The following is a 19,943-nucleotide window of genomic DNA, read 5'->3' as shown; positions in this document are numbered from 1 at the left end:
TTTCATTTCTTATTTTTGTTTTCATAATTGGCTTTTCGTTTTCTGACAGAGGGGAAAAGGCATTGCCAAGTAGTACGCATCCCCTGGCTGATCAAACAAATGGTTTATTAATTTTGAAACAAATTAGAAATCATTAGGCCTTTAAGTCACATATATTTATGGTTCCGTGTAACGTGGACTCCAATTGAAGCAGTAAAAGTAAGAGTTTGGAAGTCGTTGAAAACATGATTTCAACGGTTGCGATCATAATCGTGGTTGTGGCTATTGCGGTTGCGGACAATGTGATTGCTGTGATGTAGATTGCAACAGTTAGACAGTTATGACTTAATATCACTAAAATAAAAGGATTTTTACAATTATTCTAATTATTGACATATCTTTTATTTATAACACCACATAATTTTTCATTCATTTTAAGATTTGGTATCTCCTAACATCCCATATAGCAAAACACATTCGACCATTGTCCCATAGAAATTCAAACTAGAAGATTGAAATCTAAATTTAATTTAAGTTTGACAAAAAAAGTAGAATAGAATCGTGTTAAGGCTCTGTTGCCACACCAACATGGGGAAGGTGTCTATGTTGGTTGTAGTCTAAGTATATGATGTAATAGATTTATTTGGTGGGTGTCATGCTTTCATTTCTACGTTGTAATAATTCTCTGCTTCTGTAATATGTTCACAACTTGTAACATATTATTAACCTTTTAATATAATATATGTTTTTGGCTGCGCAAAAAAAAAAAAGAGTCACATAGTTAAAATTGTACCGAGTCCTCTAATTCATTGAAAAAGGCTTACAAATGCATGATTTGATTAGATAAAATGAGTAATGCAGCTGGGCAGGATAACAAAAATGAAAGGGGCCAGGGTAGAATGATCAGAGAAGAAAATCAACTTGGTATCTTCGGCGATTGTGTGACAATAGAAACTTTCTGTGTGCAACTAACAGTACGTGAGAGATGAGAGAGAAAGAGAGAAATCTGTCACAAGCTTTTTGACCTCTGTTTCTCTACTCTTTCCCTCTATCCACTCAATTCTGTTTTTTACTTTCTTTTCCTTTTTCTTCTCTTTTTCTATAACATGTATGATTATTAAATATTAAAGGGATGTTTGGTTTGATTGTTTTCTATTTTCATTTTCACTGAAAATAGAAAATGGTGATGAAAATGTGTTTAGTTGAATCTCTGAAAACATTTTCAGTAAAAATGAAAATAGGAAACAATCAGAAAATGAAAATAATAAATTTTCGTTTTCATTTTCACTTGAGAACAAAAACCTCATTTAGGGTAAAATGAAACTGTGATGACTGTAATTTTAAGCAAATCTAAAAATATAAAAAGACAAGTCAATATATCATAAATTTTCAGTATTTTTATTTCATGAAAACAGAAAATAGGAAGTCAAACCAAACATATTTTCAAAATTCTAATTTTTTAAAAATAAAAATAGTTTTCAAAAAATAAAAATAAGAAATGAAAATAGAAAATGAAAATGCAAACTAAACACACGTTAATCTTCCTTGAGAAATTGAAAATTACACAGGATGTCATCATTATTCGTCTCCAGGGACATCATATCATGATATATCAACTTTCTCTCTCTGGATACTAGTTCCTACAGTGGCTTTGATTCAATTAATTAAGAATATGTTAACTCCATCAATTAACTGATCTGTGGCCCTCTTTTTACAATTATCCACGTACTTTACTTGACTAACTAAGCTAGATTTTTTAGGTTCTTTCCATGTGCCCTTTTTTTTTTACAACTTTTTGTCCATTCTTATTTCTTACAACAACAATTAATGTGAAGTATGGACAAATCGTGTAACAAGTCAAAAGGGGCGTTTGTCGTTACTGATATGGTAGGTTGACATGCAATCCAAATGAATTATATATTATTAACTAGTATAGTTGTAGTTAGAAACCTAAATGACAAATTGAAGCCCAAAGAGAACATGCTGCGAGCTTGAGTTGAAAGTCAAATTAGAATGAAGAATCAATGCGTAGGAACGTCCACCCTCTCAGCTTATTATATGCTCAGGGACTAAATATATTTTTAGTTGATATGAAATGGGTGAATTTTGATTGTAATTTTTCTTTTTTCCCTAATCAAAAGGCTTAAATAATGGTTTTAGTTTGAGTAAATTTCACTAAGATTTTGTGAAACCACACAATCATTTTTTTTGTTTCTTTAGTTAACATTACCTCTCTTTACCTCTCTTTGGAAGAGTCTCGTATGTATAAAAGGGTGTCCGTTATATTTTTCAAAAATTAAACTATTATAAAAGGTTAGTGTATGAGTAGAACAAAGTATCAAGTGTTTTTAAAATTTCATAAAATCCGAAGAGTAGTTTTTCTTATTATATGATATGTGCATTAATCATTGTACGTATTTAATAGGATTAGTTAACTCACCATCATGTGACACTTTAGATGATCGACAACGGTATTTGTGATACTATGTTAGCATGTTATGTCTATTTTTTCTCTCCAAAATTTAATAATTGTTATTTATGTATATAAAAATAAATATTAGTGACTAGCCAATATGTCATTGGTTCAAGTGATACTAAATTCAGTTGTCTTAACTAATGTCTCAAATTTAAATCTTGTAAATGAAAAAACTTGATTGAGAAAGAAAAATCTCATTAAAGATGGTTAATAAGATTTTTCGGTAGAAATTAGTTACTCACAAAATCCATAAATACAAAAAATATGGTAAAAAAATATTAGTCACTAAATCTTGATATGTCAGATTTTAAAGGATAAAAATCAAAAGGAAAAATTTTAGAGAGACAAAGATCAAACTTTGCTCACGAATGCTTTCAAATTTTTGGAGGATAAAACAAGAAACAAAATTCTTTTACAGAACCAAAGTTTGAACGGTAAAATCCTTTAAGGAATAAAACCATATTTGACTCTACCCTGAAGTTCCCATTTTCGTGTTTATGATAGACATACCTTAACCCGTATAATCATTGTGCAAATAAGTGAAACAACGGAGTACCCACAAAAGTTGTGTGACTCAATGGACATTCTTTCATGATTTTATTTGCATGCATACTTGTTCCCTCTCTCCAAATTTGCGAAGCAAATGATTCTATAAACGTGCTCCAGCCTATGAGTGATGGGGAGACCTTGGTGTCAAAAGGTGGAAAGTTTGAATTTGGTTTTTTCAGTCCAGGTAATTCCCATAAACGTTATGTGGGAATTTGGTACAAGAATATCCCAATTCAGACAGTGGTTTGGGTTGCTAATAGGGCCAACCCCATCAATGATTCCTCAGGCATTTAACACTCAACACCACAGGCAATCTTGTTCTCACCAAAAATGAGTCTCTAGTTTGGTACACCAACAACTCTCACAACCAAGCACAGAATCCAGTGGCGGAGCTCTTGGACAGTGGCAATCTTGTCATAAGAAATGATGGAGAAACAAACCCAGAAGCGTATTTGTGGCAAAGTTTTGACTATCCATCTGATACATTCCTGCCAGGAATGAAGTTGGGATGGAATCTCCGAATCGGTCATGAATGGAAACAAACAGCATGGAAGAGTCCAGATGATCCATCACCAGGAGATGTTTATCGCGTTTTAGAACTCTATAACTATCCTGAGTTTTATGTAATGAAAGGAACAAAAAAGGCATACCGGTTTGGACCTTGGAATGGCCTATATTTTAGTGGATTGTCTGACTTTGAGAATGGCACCATGTATAGCTTTTGTTATGTCAGCAATAAACATGAGATTTCCTTCACATATAGCATTGCAAATGATTCTTTCATCGCCAGATCTGTCGCAAATCAAACAGCAATTACAATTTATCGCTATATGTGGGTGGTAGGAGAACAAGATTGGAAGATGTCTAGATCCTTCCCACAAGAGTTTTGTGACACTTATAGCCTCTGTGGAGCTTACGGGAATTGCGTAAGCAGTACTCAACGTCAAGCCTGCCAATGTTTAAAAGGTTTCAGTCCAAAGTCACCAGAAGCATGGAACTCATCGGATTGGAGTGGAGGATGTGTGCGCAAAAACCATTAAGCTGCAAAGACAAACTAAAAAATGGGTTTGTCAAATTTGAAGGTCTCAAAGTTCCGGATACTACACATACTTGGTGGGATGAGAGTATTGGTCTAGAGGAATGCAGAGTGAAGTGTTTGAATAGTTGTTCTTGTATGGCCTATTCTAATTCAGATATAAGAGGTGAAGGTAGTGGCTGTGTCATGTGGTTTGGAGATCTAATTGATATGAAACAGCTTCAAACTGGTAAGCAGGATCTATATATCAGGATGGCTGCTTCAGAGCTAGGTATGCACTGTCATTTTTTATCTTCTCTTTTCAATCACGACTATGAAAAATCGTCTAAGATAGCTCTAATTTTAGATTTTTTTTTAATGGATCCAACCCGTAAGATCCTATATTTAGGCACAAGAAAAATATGCCAACAGTGGTTGCTTCTACCGGTGCTTTTATTTGTGGCGTTCTGTAACTAAGTTTTTATTTTATCTGCAGAAGCCGGAAGACCAATGCTGGTAAGTGTTTATCCACAGTTTTTTTTTTTTTTTGATAGATATTAGATATGCTAAGCATCATAATAACTCTAGTAATCTCAACTAGGTTGACACCACTGAAGATACTAACCCCATGCCGCATATCGTATATTATTTATAAAAGAAGTAAATAACAAAGAAAATGGAGGGATAAAGCAAACCCAGATATAACAGTCAAGAAAATCTATAAGAAGGCAAACCTATTTTATTATGGATAAAATTTTCCCTAATAAAATTTGGCAGCTCATCCCACCATTTATACCCAACCTGAGCAATTCCATAAGAAGCTATATTATCAGCACAACTATTGCCCTCCCTAAATATGTGTAACAAAGACACTCGTACTGCGTATATCTGCTAAACAATTCTCCAATTGGACCTGCAGTCTCCAAGGTACCAAAGATGCATCCTTCAAAGCAGCAATCACTAAGTTGACTCAGTTTCCAGCCAGCCAAATAAATCTCCATACTCACTGTCATAGAAATTAAAATTCTTAAATTTCATAATTAGGTTTGATGCATAATTTGAAGAAATTAAATTATCCCTAAATTTCATAATTAGGGTTCATGCATAATTGGGAGAAATTAAATCATTTTTGGAGAATCATAAATTTCATAACACATGCTTTGATACCACATGTAAAATTCTTAAGGGGTTTTCTAGACTATCAATTATAAGAAACAACAGGATCTTGAAACCTATGATTTTCACAAACAATCAATAAACAACAATAGATAATGATGTGTACCTTTCTCCATAGGAACTTCTCTCCGGTGCACTTTGATTTCCTTGAAAGAGAAGAGAAATAAGATTTCACTTCCTTAGGCCTTTCTTTTCCGCCTCTCTCCTTTCTTGATGGCTATGGGTGAGAGAGAACACTTTCTGGTCAGGAAGGGGACCTTATTTCACGTTAGTGAGTACTAAACCCCTTTTATAACCTCTACTCCCATCAAGTAACACTTAGCTCTAGAAACTTCTCCTATTAAGTTCAATTACAATTTAGTCTTTAATCGTTAATTATTTATTTATTCGTCCCTATTAAGTCACATGTCTCTCACATGAGACATTAATTCTAACAATTTTTCCATGTATGAATCATGATACTGATTCTGCCGCAAGAAGAGATACTCATCCCTAAATGAAAGTGCCAATTAATCCGAGCTTTATGCCACCAAAAAGACTCTTGGAATATTAATTAAACCTTTCTGCAACTCCATTTGCACCTCAACATCAATCTTCAGAAAATCAATCAACAGACAGACCTTGAATCTAAATTTTCTTTTGAACCTCAACTTTATATATGGCCTGATATGAACATTAGAGTGCACATCATATCACCAAACACTGATATGTTCTAGACTTTTAAGTTCAGCTTTCTAACATTTTAATTTGTGGCTCAACACATACATGGGGCAGCCAACAACCTCCTTATTCCAGACCTTCGAAACCTGCAGCCTCTGACAGTCAGGATGGGAAGTCCAAATTTTTAGAAACTTAAAAGGTGAAGCAAAAACCTTTTCAGTTTTCTGAAACTGCACAAAAGTTAGACTATGATCTGATTTAAACCGCGAAAGAGTGCTACAAGAATATTTGTCTAAGGAAGATTTTATTAGATGTTTGCCAAATTCAAAATGCATTGACTGTTATTTAAATGGGAAAACAAGTCAGCTTTTGTCATAACAAATAATCCTATTCAAAATGGAAGGACTGAACACATAAAAGTGAAGTATAGTTCTATAGGAGAAACAAAGCAATCAAAGGAAACCATCTTAGAGCTTTGCAATTAAAAAAATATTGATATTACAAACATTACGACAAAACCCTTTACCAAAGCAAAGTTTTAAGTGTAGAAATCAAAGCTTATAGTATTGAACAAAAATCTCAAGGAGGAGTCTTAGAAAACGGGGTTTTTTAACAACTTTTATACTAAAATATAATGTATATGCAATTTTTATTTTCTGATTACTTGTATGTTTGGTTAAAGGTTGTTTGTGTTTATACAACTAGTGTAGGCTAATGATGCTAATTATTTTTGTAAATTCATGATAAATTTTTACTCTCTCAATGAGGGGCTTCCATAGTTTTTGTACTTAAGAAACTTGCTATAAAACTTATTTGTGTGAATAACCAAAATGCATCAGAACCAACACATCTAGCATAGCTTCTTTATCTTTAGTCCTAATCAGAGTTGTAGTTGATAAGAGAGTGATGGAAAAACATCGGACAAATGTCACAAGGAAAAAACTAGGAAAAAAATCAAGATTCAACAAGAACATCCCTGATGTAGTCAGTAGCAGTCACAAGCAGGCTACAAATGACAACTCGAACACAAGCACTCTATTTTATCTAATTTTCCAGATTCTTTCAATGCCAAAGATATGTGGGAAATTTTTCAAAGCTACTGGGAAATTCAAGAGGTGTTTATTCCAATGAAGAGGGATAAATGTGGAAATCATTTTGGCTTCGCACGATTCGTTGATGTACATGACGTTTGCATTCTATGCTTCATGGAGAAAAGGTTGATGGTAAATCTCCCTTGGTTTGCCAGAGCTCAAAAAGCATGAGACAAGGATGAATGAGCCATAATAGAAGAAGAAGCTAATCTCAGTGGGTTCGCGAAAAGTAGGCCATTCATTGCTTCACCAGAAAGACATCAGAAACAGAGTTATCTCCATATGAGAAATACTTTAAAAGTTACGACTTTAAAGATATAAAAAGAATTAAGTTACAACCTTAAAGTTATAAAAAAAATTAGAGTGAAATAGTAAAATTATGTATGACTTTAGTTAAAAAAATTAAAGTTGTAATAGGTATTACAATTTCTAACTTAAAAGTCATAGCACCGAATAGACTCATATAACCTTTCATCAACCAAATTGTTTGTTCCATCGTTAGAGTATTTTCGTGCATGCATACCTCTTTGATGGAGATGGAAGGGACTCTAATGCCCCTCATCTCTATGAAAAGCAACACTCAATCTAATAGCAGAGGCCATAAGAAGGAACCCACTTTCTGTCATCATGCTTGGGGACATTGCATGATGACATAGAAGAAGCCAACAATACATCCTTCTTCGTTGGAGCATTCAAAGTGCCAAGGAACAATGTCGGTTACGAGATCCTCATGTGATAGGTAGAAGGAGGCACAGGGGCAGCAAACACACGGGTGCAAACAACAACAAACATGAGGAGAATTGTGAGGCCTGCTACCTCAGGGATTTCGTTTGAAGTAGGGGGTAATGCAGGAGCGCTTCGATGCTGGCCTTTAGGGGACAAGAATAACCAATTCTTGAATTATGAATATTCTAGAAAAGTACAAAATGCCAAAATTAGTTGTATAGAATTCAGTATAAATAGGAATATGTAATAACAGCATGAGACATGAATGAATGAGAAATAGCAGAGTTCCTTCCCTTAGCTTTCTTCTTCTTCTTCTTCTTCTGGAGGTGCTGATCCTCGAAGTTCAGCAACAAACACAACATGTAACATCATGTATGGTCACGAAATCGAGTCTAAAAAATATCATATTTATCCTCACTAATGGATCTCCATTGAATGAAGAAAAGCTTGAAAATTTGGCAAAAGAAGAGTGGCAACTACACATATCAGTGGGTAAAAGGGCATCAAAATGAAGAGCCAAGTGTTTATCAGAGAAATGAAAAGCGTATCAGGCAAAAGGTAATTTGTTGAAACTCTCATGTTAGCTTCTTTAAGTGATTTTTATATTAATCAAGATGTTTAGATGTATGTTTGAAGACGCCTTCTAGCATGCAAAGCTGAGTTGGTCCTGCATGTTGCGAAAGTTTTTTTGATCGTTGGATCCATCTGTTCCTAAGGGAAACATGTAGGTTGTCTTTCTAGAAATTGCACCGTATCCCACTCTACGTATGCTTGTTGTTTTTCAACATTTAACTTCTTTTCCACATTTATTCGTTTCTCTGGCACCGACCGTTTGGTTCCCCAGTAGATATTGTTGAGTAATTCGGGCTGCAACGGTGAGTATTCCCATTTCTTATGATTGGCATTTCACCATCTCGGTTGCTCCACTTTCTGCATTCTCATTAATAAAAAGAAACAAAAAAGACTTGAGCATGTATCTTTTTGCTTTCCAAAACTCAGTTTTAATTCTTTTACAATTAAAAAAATAGAAAACTTGGGCTTTTTTACCGAGTGGGAGTATTTTTTTTTATGCTTTTTTAATGAGGGTATTTTTTAAATTATTTCCCAAAAGAGATAAGTCTTAACAGGTGTTGCGTATGACTTATAAATTTGAAGTTATAACACCTGTTACGATTTTAATTTTTTAAATGAAGTCGTAAATAATTTTATGACTTTATAACTTTTTTTAAGACTTTGAAGTAGTAACTTAACTTTTTTTTCTTTTACGACTTTGAAGTCGTAATTTTTATTTTAAGATTACGACTTTAAAATTGTAATTTTTTTTCTCGCTTTGCTTTTTTCGTAATTTATTATCATTTCTTTAAAAACTGTAATCAATTTTATTTATTTAACTACTAAAATAAATAATTTTAATTTTACTTGTTATTAATTTTATTTAATATGTTATATATTTCTCTAATATTTTTTATTTAAAATACACTATATTTTTTTAATATTGTTTTATTTAATATACTTCGTATATTTAAAATTTAGATAATCTTTTAAATAGAAAAAAAAATTAAATAAATACTCCATCGGTCCTATATATTGGTCATATTCTAGAATGAATACTTAATCCTATTGATAAGTCAACAACTAAGGTTTTTTTCGTGAATACACTTTCTCTCCCTGTTTGTTTTTTTTTTTTAATGTACACTACTCTGCAATTTAATTTCCAATGTATACTACTTTAGACTTTGTACTTTGATTCATACCAATTTGCAAATGAATGTGGCTCTTTTTGTTTTTTTTTTTTAATTTTAAATATTATAAAATATAAATATTATATTATATATTTTTTTAATTAGTTTTAAAATTACTTATTTATTAAATTAAATTTTATAATTTTTTTTATTTTTTTGAAGAAAAATATACAGATAAAGAAAAATAAAAAAAAATTGGATAAAATTAGAGTACAATTTTTTAGTTACGTTGTACGTAATTTTGTAGTTAAATTTATGTGTCATTGATATTTTTTTGTTATGTCCGTTAATTAAAAAATAAGAAAATTAGTTAATAGTATTAAAACAAATTAAATAACACAATGAAAAAATAATTGATACATTTATCTTATACAATAAACATAAAATTTCAAAGTGTAGTAACTGAGATGATAGTCGAAAATAATGAAACATATTAAAAAATACAATTACGATGTAAATATGACAAAACTAATGATCATCGGGAATATTTTGTGCAGGATACATGCCTTCTTGTTCTTCTATCTTAACTACTAGTTTGTTAAAAATAGCCAAAATTTCTATTGTGCAGGATCGTTTTCAATAGTTGGATTGTGCTAACACCTTTAGCACGTCTTCGTCATTTTTTCAATTCTTTTATCTCATATTCAATGATGTTCTTCTATAAATAATTTGTTAAATAGAAAGTATTATCATTTTTAATTAAATTTAATGACATAAACAAATTAATTATATTAAAAATAATTATATTAGAAAATTCAGATTTTAAATAAAAATATTCACCTAAAAATATGTTAAGTAAATTAAATAATAAAACAAAAATAATTATATTTAATAATATCATTTTCTTTTAAAAAAATAAAATAAAAATTATAAAATTTAATTTAATAAATAAGTAATTTTAAAACTAATTAAAAAAATTATATAATATAATACCTATATTTTATAATATTTTTAATTTAAAAAAAGACAAAAAGGGTCACATTCATTTGCAAAGTGGTGTTAATCAAAACACAAAGTCCAAAGTAACGTACCCTTAAAATTAAATTACAAAGTGGTGTACATTGGGAAGAAAAAACAAGAGAGAGTGTGTGTTCACAAAAAACAAAACCAGTAATTAACCTATTAGTAATATTAAGATTGAAGGTTGCTATTAGTACATATCCTATGGAGATAAAAGAGTAATGAATGAAGATTAATAATGGTGTGGAAGAGACCGAATGTGAGATGATAATTTAGGTTGAAAGTCCCCATTGTATCGGATTGGAGGGAGTATAATATTGAAAAACAATAATCTTTTAAAAATTTTATTTTTAAAGATTATATAAATTTTAAATATACAAAATATATTAAATATAATGATATTTAAAATATAATATATTTTAAATAAAAATCAATAAAAAGATATATAACATATTAAATAAAATCTTAAAAAATATACAATATATTAAATAAAAATAATAACAAGTAAAATTAAAATTATTTAGTTAATAATTAAATAAACAAAATTGTTTTCAATTTTTAAAAAATTGAAAACAAAATAAAATAAAGAATGGGTGAAAAAAAAACAAAATTAAAACTTTAAAGTCGTAATCCTAAAAAAAAACTTTGAAGACTTCAATATCTTAAAAGTAAAAAAAAGAAGTTATAACTTTAAAGTTATAAAAAAGAAGTTACATTAAAATCATAAAAAATTATGTACGACTTCAATTAAAAAACTAAAGTTTGTAATATATGTCACAATTTCTAACGTATAACATTGATTATGACTTATCTCCTTTTTCAGAAATACTTTAAAAACTACTCCCATTTGAGAAAAAAACAAAAAAAAAAATATCCCACTTAGTAAAAAAGCCCAAAGGTTGATTATTAGAAAGTTTAAAAAGAAGGAGAATGAATGAGCAACGAACGGGTGTGTGGTCTCAAAACGAGAAAGTATGAAGCGTACTGAGTGTTAAGAGGATAGCTTAAGTTTTTTCAAATTGATTTAAAATAAAAGGTAGAATTAATGGGATACGGTATTTCAAGCTTATTATACATTTATGACTTCTCAATTTCTTCCAGGCATCAATCCTCCATTTGTAACTCTCCCATAATGATGCATGTAATTGCAAACGACACATCCAAGGAAGACTCTTAACCTTTCATCAACCAAATTGTTTGTTCCATCCTTAGAGTATTTTCATGCATGCATACCTCTTCGATCATTATGCCTTTTGAAAAGATTCGATCAACAATTAAACTTTAAAATAATTTATAATTTCAACAAATAGTAAGATCTTTTTTAAAACTTATAATATAAAATTGTTTATTTTATTTTCTAAAACTTTTATTAAATTAAATATTTTGGTTCCCATAATTTAAAAAATCATTTTAGTCCCACAAATTTGAAAAACAAAATCAGCTTTAGTCCTCAAATAGTTCCAAGGAACTAAAAGTGATTTTGAAAAAAATAGTTTTGTTCCTCAAATATACTATTTTGTAACTAAAAATATATTTTAAAATTTGAGGAAATAAGTTTTTTTTTTTTAAAAAAATAATTGAAAGAACAGGGCAGGATTTAGCCCAAATTTGAGGATTAAATTAAACATAATCAAATTATGACGTTTTAAAAAAATTTATAATATTATTTTACTATTATTTTTAACTTATAATACTATTACCTGAACAATAATTATTAATATAATTTATTGGTTAAAATTTAATTTTTATTTCTCTATTTTTTTTAAATATAAGATTTTAGTTCTTATATTTTTTAATTGAAACATTTTGTTTTTCACTTTTAAAAATTTATAATTTCTATCCCTCTATTTTTATTGAAACATTTTGTCTCCCATTTTAAAAAAATGCAATTTTAGTCCCCATAACTTGTGACGGATCCAGAAATCTTATAAATAAGGCTCAATTTTCTTTTTCTTTCTTTATAGTTGTTTAAATGTCTAACTTTTAATAAATAATATCTTCTTAAAAAATTATTATTTTTATACATAAAATTGAAACTAATTTTATATTAAACGATGATAATAATAAACACACAACTTGTTTTACACTAGTTATCACTTTATACATTGCAAACAAAAAATATAACTAATTTTACACAATTTTGCACAAACTAATCTTAATCATTATTATAATAACACCATACAAAAATAATTTTATATAATTAATTTAAAAATATATATATGTATATGCATGAAAAGTTCCCAGGAAGGGGGAGGCTCGCACCCATGTCTGTTTGTGTAATCATTATCAAACATTGATGTGTATTAGGTTAACATTGACTCAGATGTGTTATATGTTTATTTATCTATTTTCTATATGTAGGAATTAAATACGGTTGAGGTTAACAAGACTCACATATTGTGTTTAACTAAGTGAATTAGACTCCTTTTGTGATTATTTATCTATTTTATCAATGATAAACTTAATTTATATAAAAAAATGAATCAAAAAATACATAATCAATGTTTGAAATAGACCATGGGGACTAAGAGTAATGTTTGAAATAGACCATGGGGACTAAGAGTATTTTAAAGGTGAGGAACAGAAAACCTCAATTTAAAAATAGGAGGAGTAAAATTATGAAATTTTTAAAAGTGAGAGATAAAATGTCTTAATTAATTAAAAAATAGAGGAACTAAAATTACATATTTATAAAAATCATAGACAAAAATTGGATAGCCAAATTTATTTTATTAGTATTTTAATATCAATTTTCATTAATGTAATGATATTATTGATAATAGCTATTTTATACCTTAATTTTATAGTAATTGTGGTGCAGTATTGATTGGTAATAACTAAAGCTTTGTCTCCTTATACTATAAAATACTTTTAGAAATGTTCTGCACTTTTGCAAATTAAATAAGTTATAAAATTTACATCCTGAACGCGCAAACCATGAAACACTATTGGATCAACTTATTATTTTCAGTAGAAAAAATAGAGCGATGGAAAAGTACATTTGTTCATATATTAGTAGTTTTTCTTCTTCTGGTAAAGCGGAAAAAAGAAACCATGTTGACCACCACGTATAGAGGAAGCAACTTAGACATTATGGCAAAGTGAAAATTGATGCAATTCAAGAGAGAAGCTGCCAAGAAACATGATCCAAATTAGGGGTGTAAGTGGTTTGGATTGAATTTAGTTTTGTCTATTTTTTAATTCAATCCAATTAAATTTAATTAAGTTAGATTAGATTAAATTTAATTTTTTCTTGTGAACCCAATACAATCTAATTCAACTTTAATCCAATCCAACTTTAATTAGATTAGTTACCCGGTAGAGTCATAAAAAAATTGTCAAACAAGTCTCGGAAAAAATTTTAAAAAATCATACGTTCAACCAATAATAAGATATTTTGTTTGACATAAAATGAGAAAAATAATATTCATAGGATGAACAATAATCACTAATAGAATTCAATAATATTAAAACATAACATTGTTTAGTAACTCAACATAATTATAATCATAAAACATAATATCATGTTAGATTGGATTAGATTAAGTTTTGATTGGATTCAAAACTTCAAACCCACAACCCAATCGAATTATAATCGATTTTATTAAATTAAAACTAATTTTATTCAATAACTCAATCCAATCTATAAAAACTAGTTGAATTGGACAGGTTTGTGGGTCGGATCGGATCCACTTACACCCATAGTCCATACCAACCGCAATCAATGACTTTTTAGAATCACACACATTTTTCTCCCCAAGGTTGCTTCCACTTTTGGCAATTGTAATGGATGCACATTAGCTTTGTAATAAAGTGAAAAAAGAAAACTAAACTATGGCGAGCAACATAGACGTTATGAAAGAGTGAATACCCTGATAACAACGCAATTTAGTCTTAAAATTCTTAATTAAGAGAGAAGCTTCTACAAAACAATGCTCAAACTAAAATATGGAACACAAAAACTTAATTTGAGGCACTAAATTATTTTAATTATTTAATATGTAAAGTAAAATGTTAACTAGTAATTAAATATGATTATGAAAAATACAACTCAAACTAGACACACATTTAAATTTCCTAGGTCATGTCCTGGGTATCCAAAGAATAAACCACACTTTTTGATTAAAAAAACAAGAAGGTGCATTAGGATTAAAATAGTTAATCAGTGGTAAAAGAGAATAATAATAATAATAATAATAATAATAATAATAATAATAATATGTAATTATCAATTTGATGCTTAATTTTATTTATTTAAAATGTTCAATAAGTTATTTTATTTCAAAAATTTTCAATAAGGGTTAGCATTTTATAAAATATCTGAATGTAATTCTTTATTTTTTTAAAATTCCTCAATGGGCATGGTTGTCCTTTTTGTTTAAGTGAGGTTGACGATATTAATTATAAATTTCGGGAAAAAAATATCATATTGAGGCATTCTTAAAAAACAAAGAACTACACTCAAACATTAAAGAACCACACACATTAAGAAAATTTTAAAAATAGAATTTGATTCAAATTTTTAAGAATAAAAAGACCTTCTTGAACATTCTAAATAAATAAAGTGATAAAATTAATAATTAAACATATGAATAATAATACAAAGTATAACAAATTATTGACAGAAGTAGTTCGATACTTATATCTCTTAATCAAAGTTTGAGATTTGATCCTTGACTTGACATAAAGTCATAACTGAAGGTATGGTTTTGCCCCCAAAAGTAAACTGACCCCGTAGCACATAATTAATTTGATAGCAAGTAATAAGTCTCAAATACCTTAAGTTATAACAAAATGTTACCAACTGAACGCAAATTATCAATCAGGCTGAGAGTTACTTATTTTAATTTTGGGGTGCAAAACAGAATTATGAAAAAAGTGAAAAAAGAAGTCCAACTTGATTCCGCATGAAGTAAAATGAACTTTATGAAAAAGTGAATACTCTAACAATTAATTTTGTCCCAAGGTTCTTAATTAAGAGAAATTACTACGAAATAACACCCAAATTAAAATAAGGAACTTCATACAAAACTAGATGGAAATATGTTCCTTACATATATGAATAACTAAATATACCTAAATATTAAAATATTAATAATCCTTCTCTTCAAAAAAATCTTAGATAATCCTTTTAACATAATTCCTTTAATAACACATTTCAATATTTCATGCCTTAGGAACAAAAAACCTAAATTTAAGTAACAAACTCAATAACCAGATATTTTGAGAAGGTAACAATTAGAAAAATAATATTTCATGTTTTTGTACTTAACGAGAGTCAACAATAAAAATACGAGTAAAAGAAAAAGACATAAAAATATTTTAAAAAAAATGTTTGATAGGAAGCACCGACGAAATGATGAAGCAGCAACATCAACGAAGTCTTCGTTCAATTATTAGGGGGAAATTCATAACTCGTTTTCCACGAACCTCCCTTCGTCACCGTTAGATATGTGGCATGAGCCCACTCACATCATCTGAACCCTCCATTCATTAGCAAGTGGGTTCAGTAGCTGATTCATTATTTGTATCCACAAACACTTGCTCTTCTTCCTTCACAGTTTTGCAATTGAAATGGCTTCTACTTCTAATGCCATCATCCAATGCACCTCTTCTTCTTCTTCTTCTTCGTTTGAGTATGACGTGTTTGTGAGCTTCCGCGGTGAAGACACACGCAACAGCTTCACCGGTTTTCTTTTTGAAGCTCTGAAAAAACAAGGCATCGAGGCCTTCAAAGATGATAAAGATATCAGGAAAGGCGAATCCATAGCACCAGAGCTAATACGAGCCATTGAAGGGTCTCATGTTTTCCTTGTTGTCTTTTCCAAGGACTATGCTTCCTCAACTTGGTGCCTGCGTGAACTAGCACATATCTGGGATTGCATTCAAAAATCACCCAGACATCTTCTGCCTATTTTCTATGATGTTGATCCATCACAAGTGCGAAAACAGAGTGGAGACTATGAGAAAGCCTTTGCCCAACACCAACAAAGTTCCAGGTTCGAAGACAAGGAAATTAAAACATGGAGAGAAGTTCTGAACGATGTAGGCAATCTCTCTGGTTGGGATATAAAAAATAAGTAAGTAATCTTCTGTTGGTTTGTTACGAGCATATACAATATATTTTTATCATTTCTTACTAATGCTGTTATCTTGAATGTATTACTTATTACAACCTTTAAACTGGAGATTGGCTCAACATTTATTATACATGTTTAATACAAATAATATTTTAAAAATGAAAAAAAGTACTATATATGTTATTGTCTTCTTCTATGCATGTACGCTCTGTTTTGATTCCCTTAAGTGATGATTTGTCATTCTTTGTTTTCTTTAAACTTTTAGGCAACAACATGCAGTGATTGAAGAAATTGTTCAGCAGATAAAAAATATCTTGGGTTGCAAATTTTCTACTCTTCCATATGATAATCTAGTTGGGATGGAATCTCATTTTGCTACATTATCAAAGCTAATATGTCTGGGGCTGGTTAATGATGATGTTCGAGTTGTTGGAATTACTGGGATGGGTGGAATAGGAAAGTCCACTCTTGGTCAAGCTTTATATGAAAGAATCTCTCATCAATTTAATTCTCGTTGTTATATTGATGATGTAAGTAAACTTTATCAAGGTTATGGTACATTAGGTGTACAAAAAGAGTTACTTTCTCAGTCTCTAAATGAAAAAAATCTAAAGATTTGCAATGTATCTAATGGAACACTTCTGGTATGGGAGAGGCTATCCAATGCAAAGGCACTTATAATTCTTGACAATGTTGATCAAGATAAACAGCTTGATATGTTTACAGGGGGTAGAAATGATCTGTTACGTAAATGCTTAGGTAAAGGGAGCATAGTCATTATAATTTCTAGGGATCAACAAATATTGAAGGCACATGGAGTAGATGTTATTTACCGAGTGGAGCCATTGAATGACAATGATGCTCTTGGATTGTTTTGCAAAAAAGCATTTAAAAATAATTATATGATGAGTGATTTTGAAAAGTTGACTTCTGATGTATTATCACATTGTCAAGGTCATCCCTTAGCAATTGAAGTGCTAGGCTCATCTTTATTTGATAAAGATGTCTTACATTGGAGGAGTGCATTGGCTTTGTTAAGAGAAAATAAAAGTAAAAGTATTATGAATGTGTTGCGAATAAGTTTTGATCAATTAGAGGATACACACAAGGAAATATTTCTAGATATTGCATGTTTCTTCAACCATTATCCTGTGAAATATGTGAAGGAAGTTCTAGATTTTCGTGGATTTAATCCCGAATATGGCCTACAAGTTCTCGTTGATAAATCACTCATAACCATGGATTCGAGGCAGATTCAAATGCATGACTTGTTGTGCGATTTGGGCAAGTATATTGTTAGAGAAAAATCACCTAGGAAACCATGGAAGTGGAGCAGGTTGTGGGATGTTAAAGATATCCTTAAAGTTATGTCAGATAATAAGGTAGAATAATTTATAAATATAAAGTCCTCCTATTATTCTAGAATTTGTAAATGCTTCCAAAGATCTAACTTTTTCTTTCCTCTTTGCAATGTTCAAGGCAGCAGACAATGTGGAGGCCATATTTCTTATAGAAAAATCTGACATTCTTCGAACAATTTCAACAATGAGGGTCGATGTTCTATCAACAATGAGTTGCCTTAAGCTTCTCAAACTTGACCATTTGGACTTTAACGTCAAAATCAATTTTTTTTCAGGAACACTTGTTAAGCTTTCCAATGAATTAGGATATCTTGGTTGGGAAAAGTATCCTTTTGAGTGTTTGCCACCAAGTTTTGAGCCCGACAAACTTGTTGAGTTGATTCTACCTAAAAGCAACATCAAACAACTTTGGGAAGGCACAAAGGTAATATCAATTATTATTATTATTTTTCTATATTGTATTTATTTAAATAAACAAATAAAAAGGCAAACTTTCTTATGATAATTTCTTTTTCTCTATTTAATTAAAGAAACAAAAGAAAGGCTGAATGTCATTATTAATTTTGTTTCCTACTATTGGCCTTGCATTGTAGCCTCTACCTAATTTGAGGCGTTTGGATCTCTCTGGCTCCAAAAATCTAATTAAAATGCCATATATTGGAGATGCCCTATATCTTGAGAGTCTTGATCTCGAAGGATGTATACAACTCGAAGAGATCGGTCTGTCCATTGTTCTTTCACCAAAGCTTACTTCTCTGAATTTGAGAAATTGCAAAAGTCTTATCAAGCTGCCACAGTTTGGAGAGGACCTAATTCTTGAAAAGCTACTTCTCGGAGGATGTCAAAAACTCAGACACATTGATCCATCCATCGGTCTTCTAAAAAAGCTCAGAAGATTGAATTTGAAAAACTGCAAAAATCTAGTAAGCTTACCCAATAGCATACTAGGCCTCAATTCTCTTGAAGATCTGAATCTCTCTGGCTGTTCAAAACTGTACAACACCGAGTTATTATATGAACTAAGGGATGCAGAGCAATTGAAGAAGATTGATATAGATGGAGCTCCTATTCATTTCCAATCAACATCTTCCTACTCCAGAGAACATAAAAAATCAGTTAGTTGCTTAATGCCTTCCTCCCCAATATTTCCATGTATGCTTAAACTTGATCTAAGTTTCTGTAATTTAGTTGAAATCCCTGATGCTATTGGAATTATGTGTTGCTTACAAAGGCTAGATTTAAGTGGTAACAATTTTGCTACACTGCCCAACCTCAAGAAGCTTTCCAAACTGGTCTGTTTGAAGTTACAACATTGCAAGCAGTTGAAATCTTTGCCTGAGCTCCCTTCACGGATTTACAATTTTGATAGACTAAGACAAGCAGGATTATACATTTTTAACTGCCCAGAATTAGTTGATAGGGAACGCTGCACTGACATGGCTTTTTCGTGGACGATGCAATCGTGTCAGGTTTGCATGTTCCTCCTTTGCTCCTGCCATCTCTTTCTCTCTCCTTTTTTGTGAATAGGAATCAGGAAATAACATAGAGATGTCTCTGCTGTACCAGGTGTTATACTTATGTCCGTTCTACCATGTTAGTAGAGTTGTTAGTCCAGGAAGTGAAATACCAAGGTGGTTCAATAATGAGCATGAGGGAAATTGTGTAAGCTTAGACGCATCTCCTGTTATGCATGACCATAATTGGATTGGCGTTGCGTTTTGTGCAATATTCGTCGTACCTCATGAAACACTCTCAGCAATGAGTTTTTCAGAGACAGAAGGGAACTACCCTGATTATAATGATATTCCAGTGGATTTTTATGAAGATGTAGATCTAGAACTTGTTTTAGACAAATCAGATCACATGTGGCTATTCTTTGTTGGTCGAGGAAGGTTCATTGAATATTTCCATCTGAAGCACAAATATCTTGGCAGATTGCTTTTGAAATGTGATAATGAAGGGATAAGGTTCAAAGAATCATATGCTGAGGTGAAGAAATATGGATATCGCTGGGTATATAAAGGGGATATAGAATGGTCGGCTAGGAAGCACTGGGGAAATTGAAGAAAATGAAGGAAAAAGAAAGAAAGGAATAATGTCAGCAGAAGGGAGAAAAAATGATGCAACC

General features: G+C 30.6%; 1 protein-coding gene across 1 annotated transcript; it reads left to right on the top strand.

Moving 5' to 3' along the window:
- The first annotated feature begins 3,124 nt into the window (after nucleotides 1-3,124).
- Nucleotides 3,125-19,879, top strand: LOC100305456 (TIR-NBS-LRR type disease resistance protein). The gene is given in 11 exon segments (NM_001248715.1): nucleotides 3,125-3,308; nucleotides 3,311-4,024; nucleotides 4,087-4,269; nucleotides 4,516-4,535; nucleotides 7,999-8,164; nucleotides 11,587-11,683; nucleotides 15,936-16,454; nucleotides 16,720-17,836; nucleotides 17,934-18,239; nucleotides 18,409-19,284; nucleotides 19,382-19,879. Coding segments are annotated over 11 exon segments (4,680 nt in total).
- The last annotated feature ends 64 nt before the right edge of the window (nucleotides 19,880-19,943 follow it).

The sequence above is a fragment of the Glycine max genome, chromosome 6 (genome assembly GCF_000004515.6).
Source record: "Glycine max cultivar Williams 82 chromosome 6, Glycine_max_v4.0, whole genome shotgun sequence".
Taxonomy (NCBI): domain Eukaryota; kingdom Viridiplantae; phylum Streptophyta; class Magnoliopsida; order Fabales; family Fabaceae; genus Glycine; species Glycine max.
This window is presented reverse-complemented; position numbering and strand designations above follow the sequence as displayed.